Source organism: Gracilinanus agilis, chromosome 4, assembly GCF_016433145.1.
Source record: "Gracilinanus agilis isolate LMUSP501 chromosome 4, AgileGrace, whole genome shotgun sequence".
NCBI classification, from domain to species: domain Eukaryota; kingdom Metazoa; phylum Chordata; class Mammalia; order Didelphimorphia; family Didelphidae; genus Gracilinanus; species Gracilinanus agilis.
The window spans coordinates 422459848-422483776 of record NC_058133.1 but is presented as its reverse complement, the minus strand read 5'-3'; the positions used below and the strand labels follow the sequence as shown (position 1 = coordinate 422483776).

General features: G+C 37.6%; 1 protein-coding gene across 1 annotated transcript in view; it reads right to left on the bottom strand.

The window, feature by feature from the left end:
- Positions 1-75: 75 nt before the first annotated feature.
- Positions 76-23929, bottom strand: part of TULP4 (TUB like protein 4) — a 213715-nt gene continuing 189861 nt past the window's right edge. The window contains exons 8-14 of the mRNA XM_044671783.1: positions 23079-23303; positions 21674-21908; positions 18095-18239; positions 14598-14742; positions 13711-13804; positions 10691-10834; positions 76-2936 (exon numbers count right to left, since the gene is read on the bottom strand). Coding sequence (XP_044527718.1) covers positions 331-2936; positions 10691-10834; positions 13711-13804; positions 14598-14742; positions 18095-18239; positions 21674-21908; positions 23079-23303 — 3594 coding nt within the window. The 3' untranslated portion in view covers positions 76-330. The remainder of the gene's footprint in view (positions 2937-10690; positions 10835-13710; positions 13805-14597; positions 14743-18094; positions 18240-21673; positions 21909-23078; positions 23304-23929) is intronic.

Sequence of the window (23929 nt, the reverse complement as noted above, 5' to 3'; positions counted from 1 at the left end):
AGGAAGGAAGGAAGGAAGGAAGGAAGGAAGGAAGGAAGGAAGGAAGGAAGGAAGGAAGGAAGGAAGGAAGGAAGGAAGGAAGGACAAATTTCTTGATAGAGAAGTGACAGAATGGGGTACAGAATGAGGCATTTTTTGGCATGGCTAATATGAGAATTTGTTTTTGTTGAGTATTACTTATTGGTTACAGGGATTTTTTCCTTTTTTCTTTTCTTTTCCTCTAGGTGGTAGGGGAAGGAAGAAAAAACAAGTTTTTTTTTAAAATGAAAAACAAAAAAGGAAGTAGGGCCAAGGGGATGAAATAGGATTTCTGAGACTACATGTGGTTTTTCAAAATAGTAGTCTTACCTGTCTTCCTTCCAACTCAATCTGGAAGTTTTTTGCAGATTCTTGGGTCACCCGCCCTCCAAAGTCCAGCTGGTACACCTGTGTTGCCTCATTCCACAAAGGCTGCTTATTAGCCATTACATACACAAATCCCTGACTCCCTAATCTCCCATCCTCCTTTTCATTTGCTTTACGGCACTTGAATTCCTCCAGCTCACTGGCTGTCCTCAGATTCCTTTTGGTTTTCCAACCCTTTTTGCTGCCTTGGCTCTGGTTCATTAGCTCATCCCCACTGATAAACAGTTCTGGCTCACTCTCAGAGCTATCCTGAAATTCATTTGTCTTATTGAGCTTCTTTGACTTCAACTGGTCCTTCTGGCTCTTCACTTTCTTTTTCTCTCTCCCAAGTCTGGGGCTGGAGATGAGGGAGTTGAAGTCACTCAGAGTCCTTGCCTCCTTCTTTCCCTTGCCTTCTGTGATGGCCTGGACATTCCCTTCTTCAGCACGGCTGTCCAGGTGCTTACGGCTCTTCTTCCCAAATTTATCTGTCCTCTGTGGGATAGGACTTTCTGTCAAGGAGAGGACTTCCTGGAAATTGTCTGTAGTCTCCACCATCACTTCTGTACCCAGGTGGCCTTGGTGCTCAGCTGGAGGTGGGGACACGATGGGCTTTTCCACAACCAAGTGTGATTTGGGAGGAAGAGTGCCCTGGGAGTTCTGCACAGGTGGGCACGCACTGTAAGAATTCCAAGGATGCAAGGCAATGGGTGGCAGCTGTAAACTAGAACATGTGCTGCTTCCTGGGTACATGGGTGGCAAGGGGCAATAGGAAAGGCTGGATGAGTACCCTGGCTGAAGTACTACAGTGGGCTCCTGTTGTGCAAATTGTGTTGGGGACAGGGCTTCTTTAGGGGAGCAGGGAGCCTGCATTCCCTGCAAAGGGGGATTATTATAGCTTCCTGGAAAAGGTACTCCCATCCCATAGCCTGTTTGGAAAGTGGCAGTAGGGCTGGTTGGAGACTTGGGGGAAACAAAGGGCACTCGGGACACATCGAGGTGCTGGGTCTGACCAATCATCAGAGGTGGTGGTTTCAGAGGGTTGGGCACTGAACTCTGTGCTGTCCTTTCCTGGGGAACCCAAATTTCCTCTCCCAACATAGGGTCCCATTGGTAAGGAGGTGGCCGTTTCACTCCCAGAGTTGCCTCAGCTAGTGCTGCATGCCTTACAGACTTCTCCACCTGACAATGCTGGGACAGGGCCTCATCCTCGGTGAAGGCAGAGTTGACGTAATCTGTCCGATCACGAGAGTTGTCAGGTGGGCTCAGCAGATTGTATGAGGACTGGGAGGCCAAGGGCGAGGTGCTAACCGAGTGCGCTATGACTGAGCTGTGCTGGGAGCTGCCCACCGAGCTCAGGTCAGGCCGCATGCCACCACTGAGGCCAGACGTGCCACCGCTGGTACTGGCACCCCCCACGTTTCCTCCACTGCTGCTCGTCCCACCCCCGCTGCCACTGCACTGGCTACAGGTGTACAGAGCGGCCGGCGGCCTGGGCTGGTACTGGGCAGTCACCACACTACTCTTGGGTTTGGGCGGGTGCTGTAGCGTAGCCCGCTGATTATCTGCCAGCTGAGCCATCTTCTGAGCCACTTCTCGGTTGTTTCTCCGCAGTGTTGCATGGATGAGGCTGCTGTCTATTCTCTGGGCAGCTCCCCGCCCCTGTGCCAGCTGGCTAGCAATTTCTGGATAAGGGGGCGGGTCCCCCGTTGGGATGGAGTAGCGGGGGACGGTTAACCGGTTGAGGGTTGCGCTGGAACAGGGCTGTGGGGTCTTCTTCTGAGTGGCCGTGATCCTCAAGGTGGCTGAGCTTCCAGGACCCGGAAGGGTATAAGTGTTCTGGGCACACAGCATCCGAGTCCGAGGCCGACACACTTCCTCCACATTACCGCTGCTATCAAAGGTGGTGATCCTCTCGTAGCCAAGAGGGGTCTGGTAATGTCCTGAAGAGGGGAAAAGAGAGAAGTCTCCCTTTTTCAGACAAACGTCCACGGGGGGCTGAGGTGGGGGCAGAGGAGGGGGAGGCGCTGCAGTGGTGGGAGCAGCTGGGATGGTCCCTGGGTACGGGGGTGGTGGGTTCAATTTATTCATCTGGATCTCTTGGGTAGTGGTGAAGACCACAGCATCCCCTTCTGCTGCCAGCTGCTGGACTGGCCTCAGGGCCTTTGTGGCCTTCTGTAGGTGCTCGTGTTCTCTGTCGCCGTGATCCCCCATAGACAGCTGGATTGCCCCTTGGGGTGGGAGGGATAGCTGAGGAGGTGCTTGGATCATTCGTCCCATTTCTACTCCTCCAAAAATTACTTGTCCTGGATTGGAATACCTACTGGAGACCGGATACTGGATGGTACTATCACTAGTGTGGTCGGCTGCTCCCACCGATGTCGTCTGATTGGTTAAGACGTCCAACTGGACGTTCTGATTGGCAAGCAAGGACTGCACCAACCCTATGCTCTGTGTGGGGGACATAGCTTGTGCTGAGCTGTGAATAGGAGCAATGGGGATGTTCACGGTGCAAGGAGGATTGTTCTCAGGTACTCCAGATGCTCCGGTCACTACGAGAAAAGGGGAAAAAAGTACTTAAAAAATAGTGAAATGAAAATGGGTCAGAATAAGAATTACATGCTTAAAGCTAGGGTTAAAGAACTTTTCTTCAAGTTACAGAAGATCATCTTTACTTGATACTTGTGATCTTAATGCAAGATGAACTCTGTCGCTAGCAGTCTGGTTTTTCTGAGTTGGTTTGGCTACAATGTCTTCTTAGTATGTGATGCTATTGACTTCTGCAACACTCCCAGCTTCCTAATTTCCCATTTCTGTGAGCTTCTGAGGGACATAAGACAACTGGCTTCTCCATGACATCAAGTAGCTTAATAAGGGAGTGCTGTAAGCTCTACCCAGGTAGTTTAGATGAACTTTGTGGATGTACCTTCTTACTCTATGCCTCCTCTGAAAAAAAAGCAGCAAGCAAGTTGGTCTTGTTAGTTTAAAAACTCTTCCTGTTTCAGGAAAAAGAGGACTGGGGCCAGTAGTGGTAGGAGATATGTCACAGGAAGCATACTAGGTGAAAAAGGGGAAGGCAAAAAGCTTTCATATAGGGCTTATTATGTGCTAAGTGCTTTACGTTTATCTCATTTGATCCTCATAACAACCACAGGAAGTAGGTGCTAATATTATACCCATTTTACACTCCAGAAAACTGAGGCAAACCAAGATTAAGTGAGTAATCACCCATGGACACATAGCTACTAAGTGTCTGAGGCCAGTTCTTGATTCCAGGCCTAGCATTCTATATGTACTGTCAAGAGCTGCCTCAAAGAACATAACCAGAAGGTATACTCTGATGGACGTTAAATAAACAAATGTCCATTACTTCTTTGGAATCACTTCAATATCTGATGCGTCATAACAGAACAGATCCCCACAACTTACCCCAATGGAAAGAAAAGAAGATAGGGGGAAATTAGAGACTGGGTTATATCATATAGAATGCAATGATTATTATTCCATCAAACTAGCCCCAATTTTATTAGCTGAGAATGAGCTTGAAATAGCAGTCACTGTGTATCTGGTGCTGTGTTGGGTGTTTAGCTTGTGACTTTATACATGTCACTTTCCCTTCTGGCCTTTGGTTTTCACAGAGTATGTCTCTGTTAAGGGCCTACCTGCAAGTACACACACACACACACACGCGTGCACACGCACGCACAAGTGTGTGTGTATTTTGTGTGTATACACGTGTTATGGTGCATTCTAGAAGTAATGGAATAGCAACAATATGGAAATCCAATAAAAAGACCAATGGAAGACCAACATCTATGCAGCTCAACCAAATGATCTGTTAATAATTATAGACAAAATCTACAGGAGCAAACTTTGCATGAGAATTGCTTTGGCCCAACAGCCAATATGATGTCTGTACCTACAGTAAAAAGCTAACTGGTTTATTCTGTACAATGTAATTCGGCTGTATGTGAATTCCTAATGACTATATCATTGAAGATCAACTAAATTACAGGTAAAGTTTATTTTGTGGGAACTCTCTTCAGTACCTGGGAGTCTCTCACCTTGGAACATACGACTTTTCATGCAGCCTTCTCACCCTGGAACATCCTTCCATCAGGCTAATTAGCCCCCCCCCTTCTTTCATCCATGAGTTCCTCCAGTGGCCTCCATTTTGTGGGAGGCCAACTCAATCTCCTTTCCTTTCTACTTCTGAGTTTCTAGACTTAGAAACCATAGCTCCACTTTGTGCACTGCCTTCCCTCATCACCTCCTTAGACAGAGTGTTTTTCTTTTTGCACATATTTGCTAGCCTTGTGTTGAACTAAGTGCCATACAATAGAATGCACTTCATGCTTTAAGAAACCTATATGTCTGAAAACACAGAATAAATTATATTTATGTACATAGTTGTTTAAAACGTATTTGGGAAATTGTTATTTAAAGGAATCATATGCTGAATCATTTTGCAAAGCAAATAATTATCTTTTGGGGCTATTTATAAATCTGAATTTACAGTGATTAATGTTGCTCTAGTGAGGTACACTTGTGTAACTGGAAGAGAATTCTTAATTAAAGCTTTAAATCATTAGGGACAACTACTTCAAGAGAAAGTTGTGTCTTTTCTCTATCCATATGTAGCTAAAATTTAAATTAATAAGGTCCCCTGTAAGTGAATACATGGAATGCATATCTTTAGCAACAAAACTATTATTATTTCATACTTTGAGAATCCTTCAGTGAATATTCTGCAACTTTGGCACATTTAAGTTTACCAAAGCTACTTAGATGGAGTCAATTATATAAAAACCATAAAATATTAGAGCTGGAAGGGACCTTAGAAACTTTCTAATCTTTCATTTTCTAAATCAGGAAAGTGAGTTCCAAAAAAAGTATTTTCTTAAGATCTCACATCAAGCTGGCAGCCTAGATTTCAGATTTCCTGCCTCTACAATACTGCCCCATGTTGCAGTTCAATTTAATACAAGAAACATCTACTATGCCTCAGAGCAATGATACACTCACTGTACTAGGTGCTGAGGGAACAAAGATAAAACAGAAGTTCCTGTTATAAAGTAGTTTACATTTAATGATGTGCCAGCCCAGTGTGGGGAGCTTAGAAGATACTCAATAAACACCCATCAACTGAATGATTGTTAATTGAGTCAGGGGTCCTCACGCCAAGAATGCCTCCAGAATGATGCAACAATAGAGTAGATGGACAAAACAGATTAATTAGATTAATGCAAATACATTCAACGAAATTCATACTAATCTTTTAATTTTGGATATTTGCTCTTTTTTTTGGACAAAGTACATTTGTACTCTTGGGGAAAAAGGAATGTCCCCTCTCCTTTCTTTATTTTTCCTTTTAGAGACATCTGAAGTTCTTCATTTTATGTAATTTTTAGAGCAGAGATGGTTCTCTACTAAAAGTAAAGGTATTTTATCTTTTCACCATCATTAGAGATGAGGCAATACACTACTTTCTCTTTGCATTAACAACTGTAATACCTTATGGATCTATAACTCTGTTATACTGGGCACCTCTTTATCTGATATAGATCACAGCCTCTTAGAAATCTATAAACCATTTTGCTGTGGCCAAAAAAATTTATCAGCCTGAGGCCAACCTTGGGATGAGGTTCTCTTCATTTGGCTAGGCTGATCTTTGGACAAGAAACATGTACATCAAGGGGGTAATACCTGAAGCACTTCCAGAGCCTGTGTTTCAAGATACTGCTTTAAGAAACCCTGGGCCACTTCTTGATTAAGACAGGGCATCCAAGGAGAACGTTAGTGGAAGCATAACTGATAACAATGGATAGTAATAGGAAAGGATGATGATAATGAAAATGATATATTCTCAATAGCCAAAATTTATTTGGGACTGAAAGAAGTATCCAAAAACTTCTAAATCTAAGAAAGCACACAAAGTTGTATTTGGTTTTTCACTTTTTAGATAAAGTAAACTGTACCAATATTCATTAAATTTTTTTTTTTTTTTAAAGACTGGCTCTATCTCACCCATTCTGGAAGAACTGGGGCTAACTTTCTAAAGCCAAAGTTAATGTAAAGACCCAATTCTTGTAGCCAACTGCAGCTCACAATGACCCACCAGCCTCAGGTTTTCTGGTATGTAGGAATATAAGTATATGTCCCTGGCAACTATTTTTTAAGATCTAAAATGAGAAATCACATACCTGCATGCAAAAAGCCCTCTCATTAAGAGTCACTGATACAAAAAGAGTAATAATTTCATGTCTAAGCCTGTTTTCCTTTGCACTACTTATGAAAGAGAGGGCTTGTTGAATAAAACTACATAACACAAGGGCAGAGGCTGGTTTTGCCTTTACTTCTATCCCCAACATTTAGCATGCTGCCTGGCATGAATTTATAAATGTTGTTGGATTTTATTTTATTTGAGAATACTATTTTTCTGGGACCTTCAAGCTACTTAGATTTACATGCAAACAAACTAACAGAACAATTGGAAAAGATTTCATTCATTCATTACTTGATGTCTCTCTAATAATAATAATAATAATAATAATAATAATAATAATAATAATAATAGCTGTAGCCAGTATTTTTACAGAACTTTAAGGTTTGCAAAGTCCTTTTAAATATTATCTCATTTTACCTTCACGACAACTCTGGGAAATAGGTTCTTTTATAATCTCCACTTTACAGACAAGGAAACTTATGTAGACAGAAGTTAAGCAACTTGGCCAGGGTCAGACAAGTAGGAAGCATTGAAGGCAAAATTTTGCACTCAAATCTTTCTAAGTTTAGTCCAGAACTCTATCCAGAGTGCCACCTAATTGCTCAAATAATAATTTACAACTAATAATATACTATATTGCATTCATTTTGTATATTTTTTATTTATTTGTATATATGTATATACAGCTTTGATTGAATAGAAGTTCCTTGAGGACCAGAACAGTTTTGTTTTGTCTTTGAAACCTGTGAACTTAACGTTTGACTAACTATAGGCAGATCACTTACAAAACCCTACACTAGTCGATACAATTTAAATAATTCTAATATGACACTTATTTAAAAGCAATAAAAGACCTCTTTTTAAAAATATCTTCATAAGAACTATTATTCAGACTAGCTTTTACCCCTAGAGCTAGCATATAGCACCATTTCACCCAAGGAACTGGAGGGTAGCTGAGAAGGATGCTTGTGGGGAAAGGCTGAATTCTTGAGGGTAACCTAATCCAAGGACTACAGGGATTATGGCAGGTCCAAAAGAATTCACCTTTCTTTCTCTCTGCCATAAAAGAGAAGGCAAAGTTGAAATCTCCTGACAAGTGTGAGAGCTAACAAACAGGTTAATTTTAACTATTAATCTTGTATTTTGTTCTTGATTTTGCTCTGTAAATGATTTTATTATGTAGCCCAATATAACAAACCTCACTCAGTCTCTTCTCTGTCTCTAAGGGAGGTAGCTCATGAATTTAAAAGTTCGATCATTCTCAGAATTAGCTGCCAAAGGTTTAAGTTTTCCAATCACTGTTAAATAAAGACAAACTCTGAGCTACATTTTAGAAGTACAATTCTCATATATAACAGTCTAATTCTATGGGAATTGTTATCTTAGCAACACCTGCAAATCCCTTCTGCCGAGAGATACTTCTCCTGTATAACTTCAGTTTCTGAAAAATGTCTGTGTATTATCCTTGAGAAGTGGACTAGCTGACATTGTCCCATCTTTAGCCTCTTTCTTGCAAATTAAAAGTGGTCTTATCCAATTCACAGGTGACAGTGAGCCTGCTACTCCCAATACACTATTGATCACCCAGGGATGCAGCTGAGTTCCACAAATCCATAAAATATTTCTTTATGACAAAGAGAGTGGCCCTAATCCCAAACATGCATATGTGCCCACTTTCCTGAATGTAGCTAATCATTCCTCATCCCCATGATGTCAGTCAATTATATGATTCTTGTACTGTTCTTTGCTCTATACTTATCAAAATAAGTTGCATTTTCATTTCTGGTTCTTTGGCTAGAAACTGAGGCAGTCACTGACTCTTTTATTAGCAGGTAGTATGCCCCTGTTAATAAAATGATATCTTGTTCAGAGAAGCATGCCTCAGTTTGCCTTTATTCATTAAATTTAACTTGTGACACAAGTGAGGAAATACAGCTGGAGGGAAGGACAGGACAGTAGTCTGGCTGGCAGGTGGTGTATTAAAGCTGCTTGGCCCTGCCTTGAGTGGTCCTGGGACACTGGAAAAGACTATAAATGAACTGAAAAAAAGCCACATGGGGCATGATGAAGAATGGCTATAGCCATTTGTTATTTCCCGAGAACAAAGCTAGGGATAGTTTTAGTCTTTAATAAGAGAACAACAATAAACATTACATAAATAAAGAGAAAAATTAGGAAGACATAAGTGTTAGGACCAAGAGATGTTTTGTAACAATATTCCTGGTAAATATATATTACATATATTTAAAACCCTTACCTTCCACCTTAGAATCAATACTAGGTATTGGTTCCAAGGCAGAAGAGCAGTAAGGGCTAGGCAATGGGGGTCAAGTGACTTGCTCAGGGTCACACAGCTAGGAAGTGTCTGAGGCCAGATTTGAACTCATCTCTGGGCCTGGCTCTCAATCCACTGAGCCACCGAGCTGCACCTGGTAAATATATTTTTGATGGATTAATTTTGTGAGACAGCAGAGGGTAGTGCTTAGAAGTAGTCTTGACATCAGAAATAAATGAGTTCAACTTCCACCTCTACCATAAGACAGTCTGAGAGTCTCAAGGGAAGTCACAGAACCTCTCTATGCTTAGGGCAGCTCTGGAAGAGTCTATGTTTTGTTTTGTTTTAAACTCTTACCTTCTGTCTTGGAATCAATACAATCAAAACAGAATCAAACAATAACAAAACAGAATCAAAACAATACAATCAATACAAAAGAGTGGCAAGGGCTAGGCAATGGGGGTTAAGTGACTTGTCCAGAGTTACACAGATAGGAAGTGTCTGAGGCAAGATTTGAACCCAGGACCTCCTGACTCTGGGCCTGGCTCTCAATCCACTGAGCTACCTAGGTGTTCCTTGGAAGAGTCTATGTTGAAGAGTAGGCATTAAACTGCACTGAGTGAAGGGAGTTTTCTCTCTAGGAGTTCCCTACACTAATGGAATTGTAGGTCTAATCAATAAAAATGTCTTTTGAGTATAATTATTATTCATTAGGGAACTGTGGGGTTTTTTTTCTTTTGAAGAGTCTATTCAGATGAATAGGGCTAGATATGAGAGAACTTGGGGTGGCAATATGAGAGAACTCAGAAAGAAGGGGAAGTGGGCTTGGGAGCTAGAAGGCCTAAGCCCAAGGCCCATATCTATCCCTTATCGGTTATGGGACTGAACAAATAACTTAACCTCTGAGTTTGTTTTCTCCTATGTAAAGTGGAGAATAATAATGCTTGAATATTTACCACAAAAGTTACCTATGATGAAGGCACTTCATCAACTATAACTATTACATAAATATAAGCTATCATTATTATCATTATTATTATTGGGGGAAATCCCTAGTCAACGTAAGGTATGAGGATCACCACCCCCATCCATTTTCATTTTCTACCAACTTTTCTTCTTTACTTCAGACAAGCCATTGTGTGATATACTGCATACCTAAAAGGCCTGTATCCCTACTGCATCTGGGGGAACATCTTATGGCTTTCTACAAGACTATAAATAGAGCATGAACAGAAGTATATGTTGCAGCTTACTCTGAGTTGTATTACCTTCCTCCTTTTCAAATCTGTGAGGGGTAACTGGGTGGATAGAGCTTTGGGGTCAGAGATAAGAAGACTCATCTTCCTGGTCTCAGACACTTCCTAGCTGTGTGACCCTGGGCAAGTCACTTAAGCCCCCTGCCCAGCCATTACCACTCGGCTGCCTTGGAACCAATATTTAGTATTGATCCTAAGACAGAAGGTAAATGTTAAAAAAAAATTAATGAATAAGGTTTCCATTTGGTATTTTGTTATTAAGAAGAAAATGTATCTTTAATAATTGAGGAATGGGGGCAGCTAGGTAGCTCAGTGAATTGATAGCCAGGTCTAAAGATGGGAGGTACTGGGTTAAAATGTGGCCCCAGACACTTCCTAGCTGTGTGGCCCTGGAAAAGTCACTTAACCACTCTTCTGCCTTGGAACCAATACACGGTATTGATTCTAAGATGGAACAAAAAATTGAGGGAATAAGGTAAAAACAATTACAAAATAAATGCCTGCATGCAAGACTAACAACTGTACAGAAGCTACTTTATTTCAGTATACCTGGCAAATCGTCTTCATCTTCACTGAAAACATTAGGGTTGAAGACAGGTAAATTAATATAATCCATGGAAATCTTGCGTACTTCTGGAAGATAAATGGTCATCTGTCTAGGCTGAAGATGCAGCAGGCTGGTTTTATAGATTACTAAAGAAGAAGGAATACAGTGATTAACATTTCATAAAAGCAGATTGCAAGTATCAGGCAATTCATAGGAATAAGAGGAGAAAGACCAACACTCCTTGTAGTTTCAAGCCAGCCTACGCTGAGGGCTTGCAAGGTAGAAATTTCTAATCTTGGCTCTAGTATTAGACCATAATGAGACCTAAACCTAAACTAAATACAGATCTCTGAATTCAAACTACAAATTCTGGTTCAAGTTATCATTTAGCTAGTTCTTAACAATGAAATCACAAGTTCAGAATACTTAAAAAAATATTTCTAAGAAGACACACAATTTAGGAAAACTACTCAAAACTTTAATAGGTACAGAACCAACTGAAAATTTAAAAATGATATAAGAGAATAAAAGAACTAATCAGCAGTATAATTATGCATTTTAATGTTTAACAAATATTGGAAACCATGGGAATTATAATATAGAGAGGAACTATTTGTATTGTAGTTGCTTTTTACATTGTGAGAATCTCTTTGATCTTGGAGCTTTACACACTGGATTAAACAATTCTGATAGGCAGACTGTCTAAATTAGAAGATACTAGAAATTCTTTGTAACATATTTTATTAGCAACCTATCAAAAAGGGGAAAATATTAGTAAGTTGCTTACTGGAATGGTCATAAATAATATTTTAAAGCCACAATAATGATTCTCAGTGACACATCCCAATAATGAATGAGCTCTAACAGTAGCAGGAAGGACTAGAGGAGTGACACAAAGGTGGTAGCAAGATTTTTCTGAAGATCTATTGACTTTCCTTTTTTTAAAAAAAGCTAATTTCTATCTGGATGTAATTAGTCACTAGGACTAATTACTTATACTTCTTGAATTGTTTGAATGCATGTTCCACGAACTGTTAATTTGAAACAAATTCAATGCAGATTCTAAGATTAAAAGTAAATAAGGCGTTGCAGAAAAATATGCAAGATCAGTCTGTAATTTTGAGATCCAGACCCTGTCAGGACAGATTTTAATGTCATCATGAGAGAACCTCTATCAGGTTTGCCAATTTGAAAGGGAAGAGAGGGAACCTTAGAGTTATTTTAATGTACATTAACCCTTTTATTAGTAATTTGGAGCATATTCATGATTTGCATTTTTTCTTTTACACCCTGCCTATTCATCTCCTTTGACCACTAATATCCTGGCAAATGAATCTTATTTTATCTATTTACATTAAACTCTGTCTCTTTCTTCCTTCCTTCCTTCCTTCCTTCCTTCCTTCCTTCCTTCCTTCCTTCCTTCCTTCCTTCCTTCCTTCCTCTCTCTCTCTATACCTACATATATATGTGTGTGTGTATGTACAGATATATACATATATATATGATTTCAGAAATTTGCTACAAATACTTTCCCTTTCTCTTCTAGTTTTAATATATTGATTCAGTCTGTGCAAAAATTTTCAATGTTACATAATCAACATTTTCCATTTTATCTTCTATGTACTTTGCTACCCCTTGTTTGCTTAAGAATTTTCCCTTTCTTTAACTATCAGTGTGGAAGATATCCCTAATGCCTGATCTTCTCATTTATGACATGACCTTTTAATAACTAGGTCATGCATCCATTTGAAGCTTTTTATAATATATGGTGTGAGAGGCTGCTCTGAGTCTAAATTTTCTAGGACAGTTTTTTAGTTTCCCCAAGTAATTTTTGTCAGATAGTAAGTTCTTATTCCAGTAGTTGGTTTTCTTAGGTTTACTAAATAATTTTTTTAAATCAAATAAAATTTTTAATGAGTACCAACTTTTCAACTATTGCACTGTATTACTATTTGAGATCTAAAATTTCTAGGTATCCTTTCTTCCCATGTCAAAAATTTTTCTCATGGGATTCTTGACCTTTTGGTACCTCCAGATGAATTCTGTTATAATTTTCTCTTGTTCTATGAAGTAATCACTAAGTAGATGATGGGAATGGCATTGACTGTAAATTAATTTAGGTAGTAATGTCATTTTTATATTAGTATGGTACAACCATGGACAATAACTTTTCTCCAATTACTTAAATATTTATTTCTGTAAAGAGTGTTTTATAGCTGTATTCATATAATTGTAATATGTGTCTTGGTAAATAAATTACCAAACATTTCATACATTCTCTAGTTACTCTGAATAAAATGTCTCTATTTTTTGTTTTTGCATTTTGTTGATAATATAGGGAAGGCTGATGAGTTTTGTGGGATTATTTTATATCCTGCAACTTCACTAAAATTATTTTTGCTCATTTTTATGAATGTCTAGGGTTCTCTAAGTAAATGACATTATCTACAAAAAAGTGACAATTTAATTTCTTCTCCTTCTGTTCTTATTCTTTCTATTTCTTTTTCTTGCCTTATTGCTATAGCTAGCATTTATAGAATCATTTCAAATTATAGGTAGACCAATGGCTATTCTTATTTTATTTCAATCTAATTGCAAAGGTCTATAACAGTTTTCCTATGCTGATAGTTATTTACTCTAATTACTGAGAAACTATATTATCTCAAAGGAACAAGCATTTATGTAATGGCTACTCTGTTCCAGAGACTCTAATAAACACTATATAAATAAAATTTTATTTTAACCGCATCAACAATCCTCTGAGGTAGGTGCTACTATTACTACCATTTTATAGTTGAGGAAACTTGTGACTTGCCCAAGGTTACAGAGATAGTAAGTGTCTGAGGCCACATTTGAACTCAGTTCTTTTTGGGCCTAGTTCTAGTTTTCTATCTATTGTGCCACCTGCTCAAGACTGAAGACAAAATAAACTTGCAGAGTAACAGTAGCACTGCAGTCCATTCTCTCTTTCAAATCCAGGTGTGTAAGATTAACAGACAGAGAAGGATGAATAAATTTTTACCTGCACCAAGGTTAGTTGGCAGGAAAGTAGCCAAACCTACAATCTTAAATTTGGTTCCCCAGATATTCGATGTAACCTGAGCAAGATAGTTGTGCTGTGAAAAAAAAGAAAAGAAAAACCACAAACTGATTTATAATTTTGCTATTTGCCAGGAATGATGAATTAGTACTACAGTCATTTTTAATAGCATATTACTTCTTAGAACAAATACCAACTCTTTAATATGTTTTCTTACAAGTCTCTCCTTTTTTAGGTCTCTAGTGTGTTAACACAGGAGAATCTTCTCTACATCTGGAGTAAAGAGAAATATATCTTATTTGGGAACTTGTCTTTAATCTTATTGTATTGTCTTTTCTATGTTTCCCTTAGTTGGTCAATATAACTCTATCTGAAAAAACCAGTCAGGAGATGGATTATGACTCTGGAGCTGATTTCCCTACAGAAGAGTTTCTATTACATAATAAATCTTTATTTATATGTCTACATTCCAATAAAATACCTTAATATGTAACGCCATATTGTTAATATTCTGTTAATATTCTTACTTCACACTTTGTAATTGTAGGTTACTGTCTGCTAGACTTGCTTCAAATATTCTACTTAAAGAATATGTAACATCACTACCTTCCTTATGCCAAACTTTCATTTGCAATCTGGAAATTGAAGGACTAGAGAAAAAAGGAGCATCTCGCTCTCTGAGAATATTTTATCTTTGATCACTTCTGAGACTTACTGATAACTGTAATGCCATAAATTACCTCTCTCCGCCCCACCAGCAGTCATCAAGTTAAAAAGCAAACTAAAAGAAACATGGCAAGTTTATCAAAATCAAATAGGTGTTGTGGATACAAAAAAAAGACAATATCAGCCTGGAAAGCATATACTACCTGAGTGATATCTTCTAATGGAAACTCTCTCCGAGTTAGGCTTGGTGAGCCAATTGAAGGTTTCCTAATTGGTAACCTTGGGGACCTGGATATCTCTTGAGCAGCTCGGGATAACTTTGGAGATTTGCGGGCTTCAATGTTGATTCTGCCAGAAAGCAGGATTAAATATGATTAAGCACTTTCAGGTAGAAGTAGTAAAACTAACATATCACTTATCAAATAATTGTCTCAAATCTTCAAATTGTGTTTTTGAATCCCTAATTCCCATCATCTGTGCACAGTTCTAATGGCTAAGCTCTAAACTTAAAGGTCTTAATTTAACAAAATAAATCAGTGGCATAGTATCTTACTTTCTTTGCTTTGTGAGGAAGAAAAGAAAACCGACTGAATTTTGTTCAAATAGATGATATCTATAATTCTTTCCAAGATGTATTGCTACCAGGTGGAAAAGTGGATAAAGCACTGGTCCTGGAAATATCTGAATTCAAATCCAAACTCAGATACCTACTAAATGTGTGATCCTGGATGTGCCACTTAACCTTTATTTGCCTCAGTTTCCTCATCTGTAAAATGGGGATACTAATAACACCTATTCTCCAGGGTGATTGTGAAGATCAAATGAGATAGCAATTGTAAAACACAGTGTCTGACACATATTAAGTGATATAGAAATATTAGCTATTATGATCATCATCATTATCATCATCATCCCATCAGTTTACAGAGGAATTTATCAGCCTGGGCTCATAATAGTTGTTGATGAATATTAGAGAACAATAGTTTTCACTTACAGTCATATTGCCATTTCAGAATTTATTTTATATGTATAATAAATATGCATGTATATTGCTAGTCTGTATTACTTATACAACATATATATGCATATATATATGCACATTTTAATTTCTTCTTCATTGGTGGTGAATTTACCCTTCTTAATTTTTTCATTTTTTATTTAATTCATTAATTTAAAATATTTTCCCATGGTTACATGAGTCATGTTCTTTCCCTCCTCTTTACCCTCCCCCTCCTGGAGCTGATGAGCAATTCCACTGGGTTTTACATGTATCATTGTTTAATGTTCTTATTTTTGATACTAAAAATTTGGTTTTCTTTTTTCTTTGTTTAAAAATCAAATTATATATTTGGTTTTATATGGTTTAACAATGGTTAAACAATCTTATTGCTGTTGTTTTTTTTCCATAAAATCAGCTTTTGGTCTTATTTATTAATTTAATGGTTTACTTTCAAATTTATAAATCTTTGATTTTTCACGATTTCCAAGTTAGTGTTTATAATTGGTGTTTTAAAATTTGTTCTCTGTATAGTTTTTACACGCATATCCAGTTCACTGATCTGCCCTTTCTCTATTTTGGTGATGTATGCATTTAAGACATATACATTTTCCTCTGAGTACTACTTATACCATAAATTCTGGGATGTTGTCTCAATGTTGTCATTGTCTTTTTTTTTTTTTTTTTTTAAACCCTTGCACTTCGGTGTATTGTCTCATAGGTGGAAGATTGGTAAGGGTGGGCAATGGGGGTCAAGCGACTTGCCCAGGGTCACACAGCTGGGAAGTGGCTGAGGCCAGGTTTGAACCCAGGACCTCCCGTCTCCAGGCCTGACTCTCACTCCACTGAGCTATCCAGCTGCCCCATGTTGTCATTGTCTTTAATGAAGCTATTAATTATTTCTATGATTTGTTCTTTGACCATATTCTTTAGGATTAGATTACTTAGATTCCAATTAACTTTTAATCTATCTTCTCAAGACTCTTTATTGTATGTAATTTTTATTGCATTAAGAATACATTTACTATTGCTACTTTTCTGCATTTAGTTGTGAGGCTTTATGCCCTAACATATGGGCAATATTTATATACTTGCCATGTATCATTGAGAAAAAGCTACATTCCTTTTTATTTCCATTCAATTTTCTCTAGAGATATATCATAACTAACTTTCTAAAATCCTATTTATCTCCTTAACTTTTTTCTTGTTTATTTTTTGGCTAGATTTATCTAGTTCTGAGAGGGGAAAGTTAAGATTCCCAACTAGTAGAGTTTTGCTATTTCCTCCTGTAACTTATTTAACTTCTTTAAGAATCTGGATGCCATGCTATTTGGTGAAAATATATTTAGGACTAATATTACTTCCTTGTGTATAGTAGCTTTTACTAAGACATAATCTCCTTCCTTATCTCTTTTAATTAGATCTATTTTTATTTTTGCTTTGTCTGAGATCATGATTGCTACTCCTGCTTTTTAACATTTCAGCTGAAGCATAATAGATTCTGTTCTACCCTCTTACCTTTAATCTTTATATGTTTCCCTTCTTCAAATGTATTTTCTGTAAGCGACATATTGTAGGATTCTGGTTTTTAATCCACTCTGCTATCTCCTTCTGTTTTATGAGTGAGTTCATCCCATTGACATACACAGTTATGATTACTATATATTTCCCTCCATCTAATTTTTCTGCTATTTATCCCCCCTCTCCTTTCAGCCTTTCCCTGCTCATAAATGTTTTGCTTCTGACCACTGCCTCCCCCAAATGGCTTTCATTCCTATCACTACTTCTTTCTCTATTTCCCCCTCTCTTTCTACTTCACTGTAAGAGTTCTATATCCAACTGAGTGTGCTAATTCCACACTCGTTGAGTTAATTGCAATGAAAATAAAGTTCAAACATTGCCTGCCATTCACATCCCCATTTTCCCTTCCACTGTATTAACTCTTTCCTCATGTGAATTCATTTTTTAGTTATTTGGAAGTGAATTTGGGTGAGTTCAGAGTGTTCCTTATTATTCCCTCTGGGCTTTCAGAAGTATAAAGTCTTGTCAGAGCATTTTAGAAAAGGAAGGGATTTTTATGAACACCTACTTCAAACCCTCCCTTTTGAACAAAAAAGTAAACTAAGACCCAGTGAAAGTAAAAAACTTGCTGTTCACAATCACACAGCTAGTTAATAGCAGAGTTGGAACTAAAACCTGGGTCTCTTGACTCCCACTCCGCTGGTCTTTCCACTAATTGTACTCATTACTACAAAGCTTTGTCAGTCTTAAAGACAACTCTTGAGGGAGCCAGCAGACACCAAAAGTTTTTCTTTTTAATATATTTCTTTCAATTAGAGGGTTATAGGCATTTAATCTAAACATTCTCCAAGACATTGGACAAATTATGCCTTATCTGTGTTTCCAGTTTGAGATAGAAAAAATGAGAAGAGCATTTCTATATTCATGGAGAAGAATTTCAAGGGCTAGATAGGTTTTCTGAGTGTCTTTTCTACACAAGAAGGGGGAGGGGGCAAAGCTCTAATTTTTCTAGGTAGAATCTTTCTGATGAAAGATCTTATAACATCTTTTCCCACCCCAGGTCTTGCCCAACTCTGCTTTAAATGTTGTGACAATTACAAATAACAATGTTTGAATATATACGAATGTGCAGACAGAAACATTTCTACAAGAAAATAAAATCTTACAAAAAGGTGAGATTACCTGGGGAGTTTAGGTGATTTGCTAGCCCTAGAGATTTTGGGAGATTTCTTGGCAGCCCAATCATCACTCAGCTCAATATCACTGGAGTCAGAACAGTTACAGCTGTCAATCATGGTAGAAATCAAACTGTTTCCATAGATTTCATCTGAGAAGATAGAACACCCCACCAAACTTAAGTAATATTATGGTATTGTTATGATCCCACTCTATTCAATAACCATTTATTAATAGCCATTGGATTATCCTTTATCATAAGCTAAGTCCTTCCACTTACTAAAGTGGATATAGAGAAGAGCATATTCTTTGGGGATTGGGGATAACTTTAATTTAATACCTTGTAGAGTGCACAAAATAGTATGGCTAAATGGCTGAACAGTCTATTGTGTCTCAAGAGTCTAGCAGATATCCAACTGGATTCACATCTAGTTGTCAGCTATTTCCCTGGAATTTAGGCTAATTCTAGGACCAATGGAACCTTCAAGGCTTATCCCAGAGAGTTTGCTCTCTTGTTAAATATTGTGGAGGTTTGAGTAGGTCTCAAGCATGTTAGGGATGTTAAGAAAAAAAAGGTAAAATTCAGGGATTCTCAAGGAGGTGAGGATGTACTTATTTATAACATAGTTAATTATGAAAAGAACAATGAAACTACTTGCTGAAAATGAAGCCAGGATGGCAGTAGGACCAACCTTTATGATTTGAAACTGTTCTAATTATAAGGGGATATTTATTTGGAATGCTTGAATATACCTGTGCAGCAGAAGTTTCAGTTCCTCTAAGGTTACTCTATCTAAGACAATTCCAAATCATCTTGTCATATCTTTGGTCTAAATAAAACACTAATGAGGCAATGCTGGTGGGCAAGATGTTTTTCAATGGAAGAAGCCCTAAGCAAAATTAGAGTTTTTAGGTTGTCTTTTGAACCTTTTCCTATGTCACATCTCTAACATAGTCTAAAGATATCCACTTCATTTTTTGCAGCTCACTCAGTTTGTCATATCCACTACTCCCCAGCAACAAGATTGCCATTATCTCAGATCAGCCTTAAAAGGAAAACAAAAAAAAATACGATTAAAGTAATTCATACTCATGCAAATTATTGATAGGCTTATTGGAACATCTGAATTTTAAGCCTTTCTCCTTAGCTCAAAAGAATTGATAAAAAGCAGAGGAAAAGGTAGTTTCTGAGATCCAGGACCTATGAAATAACCCCTGTTTAGCTCAGCTTTACCTCTCCCTAAAAATCAAAACAAGTGTCAATAATTTGCTAACCAACTTTTGAAAATTATTTCACTGCTCACATCTAATTCATTGTTGAATCAGAACCCATGAGGTATGAAACCAACTGTTTTAAGTTTTGAATAGTTTTAGCAGACAAAATGCAAAAATTTAATTTATGAATTTTTTTGAGTCTTACATACACACTCCAACTTCCATGGGAGAAGGAACAAGAAGAAAAAGGAAGTGACTGAAGAAGGGAAAGGAACTGTGAAAGCCTTTAGGAAGACTTCAGAATTTAGTCAGAGATGGAATATGAGGAGGACAAATCTGGAAGTATTTGAGCAGAAATTGAAGAAAAATGAAATGAAGGAGCCAAGAAGAGAGCATGGCTTTTTGGTATTATTCTCCACTTTACACAGGAGAAAACAAACTCAGAGGTTAAGTTATTTGTTCAGTCCCATAACCGATAAGGGATAGATATGGGCCTTGGGCTTAGGCCTTCTAGCTCCCAAGCCCACTTCCCCTTCTTTCTGAGTTCTCTCATATTGCCACCCCAAGTTCTCTCATATCTAGCCCTATTCATCTGAATAGACTCTTCAAAAGAAAAAAAACCCCACAGTTCCCTAATGAATAATAATTATACTCAAAAGACATTTTTATTGATTGGACCTACAATTCCATTAGTGTAGGGAACTCCTAGTATTTTTGGGGGTGGGGAGGGCAGGGAAGATAATATGTTCTATTTAGACACACTGAGTTTCAATGATCTTTTAGAAACAAAAAGGAAAATGATAAATATTGGAGGAGGTGTGGGAGAAATTGGGACACTAACACACTTATGAACTGATATAACCATTCTGGAGAGCAATATGGAAACAGATTCAAAGGGCAAACTGTGCCTACCCTTTGAACCAGCAATACACTATTTGGTCTGTATCCCAAAAAGATCAGAGATGAGGGAAAACATCCTTTCTGTACCAAAACAGGCAGTGATGTGGCACTGAATCCTGGAAGAAAGACTAGGGCTAGATATACAGATCTGGGGAAAGGGGGGAGTTAAGTTATCTAGAAAGGAAATTTGAGGGTAGCTAGGTGGCTCAGTGGATTGAGAGTGAGGCCTAGAGATGGAAGGTCCTGGGTTCAAATCTAGCCTCAAATTCTTCCCATCTGTATGACCCTGGGCAAGTCACTTACTCCCCACTGCCTAGCCCTTACCATTCTTCTGCCTTAGAACCAATACACAGTATTGTTTCTAAGATGGAAGGAGGTAAGGGTTGTTTGTTTTTTTTAAGTTAAGTTGAATCTCTCTCTCTCTCTCTCTCTCTCTCTCTCTCCACACACACACACACACACAAGCTGATAAGATCACAAAGAAGAAGATTGAGAGAGAAGATGCTAAACTTACATGAGATATGGATATTAATCAAGCAAGAGAGACCAAGAAGTAATGGCCAAACATATAGGAAGGAAATACTTTCCCTTTTTATGCTGATATAAGATTTTATATTTCAGAAAGCCAGAATTATATTCACATTCTAAAGAAGCTTTCTATATAAACAAATAATGCTAAATGACAACTTCCAGGTTCTAATTTCAGAAGATAGCTAATTATCTGAACTGAAACCTGATTTTTAATTTCAAATACAAAATAACATTGCTAGTTTTTTGACTGTACATCCACTGTACTGTTGTCTTGCTTAATCAAAAAATTCATGCAACTGCAAAAGCCACTAGGCATCTAACATCAATCCTTAGCCCCTACTTTTTAAAAAAATCTTAAGACAAAAGTCTACTACCTAAATTTGAATAAAATTAGCAGAGCTGAGGGATTTACATATTGATACTAAGTTTAAAAATTAATATTCTCCAATTAGGTCTCCAATTGAGAGTTTCAAAATTATACTGTCCAAAGAATCTTAAAGTCAAATTTACAAAGAAAACAGTATTAACTCATTCTGGTCAAATCTTGGAAATAATTCGAGTAGAATAGTTTTTATAAATGCTATCAAAGGCAATGTTGAATAGGGACAATACTTATAATAATTAAAATATACTCCAGGGGAATCCAAAAATGTAAACCTGATGTAAAGAAGGTATGTATCAAATTCTAATTTTCTGAAAGCATATCCAAAGAAATTTTGGTCAGAGACCATGCAATACATTTTAGTGCTATAAAAAAAAAAGTTTAGATTCATAGACCTGGGAAAGGAACATGCTCTAGCTTTAAGGATTATTTTTTATCTTTATACAACAAAAGCTTAATTTTCATAAATACTTTTATTTTTAATATGGTTCTGAACAAAGTAATCTCCTATGGCTCTATATTAGAATAGCATTTCCTGTAAATAAAAAGTGTCTCACCTGTTTTGCCATCTGTTTTTGGATCCATGATGACAAATTCTGGTCGAAGCTTGCTAATACGACGCCCTTTCAGGATGGGTACTAATCCACCAAGATATTCTAAGTAGAGAGTATAACAAGGGCCCCCCACTTCTGGATCATCTTCTGTACGTTTCATCGTACAGTGGAGTCTTTCATTACCGGCAGTTGGGTAGCTGACAAAGTCTCTCATGTTGTTGGGGTCTGGGATAGGGGGCTAAAAGTGAACGTAAATAAGAACAGGTATTACTTTAATGAGATAACAGAAATAAAACTAAAATCAAAATAGTTTCTTTTTAAACGGAAATTCCTCTTTTCATTGTTGACAAACAATATTGACTGCCATTCCTTCATTTTTGACAAAAAAATACTGATGCTAAGGTTTATGTACTGACTAGGAGATAAGCATCAAGTGTGCTGAATGGGAAAAGATAAAAACCAGATTTGAAAGTCTATAGAGTACTACTTTGCAACATAACTTAACACTTTCAGGGTTCATTTCAATTTCTTTGAGAAAAATGAATGGTAGGTAACAAGATAATGGCAGCTAAGTTATGAATATTAACTTGGACAAATGACCTAGAAGAAGCAACATGATGAAGGAAGAAAGGGCACTAGACTTTTAATCAGGAGTTTAAATCCTTTCCTTTTTCCTCACACTCATAAATAAGGAAAAATAAAATCCTTGTAACAAATCAAGCATAGTCAAACAAAACAAGTTTCCACATTGGCCATGCATGTCTGTCTTCATTTTAAGTGTATTATCCCTCTGAAAGGAGGTGGGAAGCATGTTTCATCATAGTTCTTCTGGAATTGGGGATTGTCCTTGCAATTTAAAGAGTTTTAGTTCTTATACTTTCTAGTTCAGTCCTTTCATGTTATGTCCTTACTTAGGTTTTCAGTTTCCTCCTCTATAAGGATACTACTTATACTTTCTACTTCACCATTCAATCTTCAACAACCCTGAATGGAAGCTGCACTTACTATCTTCATTTTAAAGATGAGGAATTTATGGCACAGAGAGTTAAATAACTTTCCTAGGGGCACAGACAGTAAGTGCATGTGTGAAGCAGTATTTGAACACAGATTTTTCTTAATTCCAAGGTCAGCAATTTATCCACTGTGCTACCTAGCTACTTCATTAGAAATAAAGATGACTACTTCTGTTAAATGTAGTAAGTAGGCAAATGCAATAAGATTTTGCTATCATACCTTTGCTCCCTGTTTACTACTTCAATTTGCTTTTTAGCCAGCATGAGGAGGTTATTTGCTTTCTTCATGGCATCAGCTGTTCCTGCTTATTATTAGGCCTCCTATTTGGGGGCGGGTGGGGGAGGAGTCAGCAAAGTATATATGTCAGGAGGAGTGAAGTGTTAGTTTTTCTTACCTTTATTGTTGGAATGAAGGCAGTAGTGAGGTATGAGCACAGCCTTGGTGGCAGGGTTAACTTGCTGATGTCCTTGTCATCCCTAATGGAGCTGGCAATAGCCTGCTGGCATAAGAGTTGAAGACTAGAGACCCGGTGTTCTACACGAACCACATACAGGGCAGGTCCAGATGCCATAAGCAGGCGTGAGTCTCGGTGGCCCCAACAAATGGAGATTATGGGACGCTGTAGAAAGATGATATTGTAAAAGTTCACAATTTTCATTAAGTGGTGAGGTCAAGTTCCTAGACCTTTTTGGAAAAAAAAAAACCCAACCAAACAAAAACCAAACTATTTAAGTAAAAATGTTTCCAAACTGTGTTATAGCACTATATATTTAGAATGTTAAGTTTGGTTCCCAAGAATATCTACTTTTTGACAATAACACCCAGGAGAATGCATGCTCTTTGAGGGCATGAATTATGAGATTTTTAAACTACTGTGACTAGAGTATAGCAGTTATACATATGTGTGTATATACATATATGTGCATGCATGTATATTCATATGTAAATGAATTGTACAGTCCCAACAGCAAAAGCAGAGCCACCACAGTATACAGTACTCGCTTCTGCTGCTCAGGGAGAGCAAGACAAAGTGTAAGGTAGTGAGAAATAATAAGATTTTCTTTCTTTTTTCTGTAATGGATTTTTATGGTTGGAAAAGGTCAAGGGAAAAGCTTGGAAAAGGGGAGGAAGAAGAAGACTTAAAAGCAATTCCTAATGTTTTATACTTCCCTATCGTTTGTTTCCTTTTCTTTAATGCTACTAAAAATGTGGCCATAGATGGGAGTGTAGACAAGGGAAGATTCA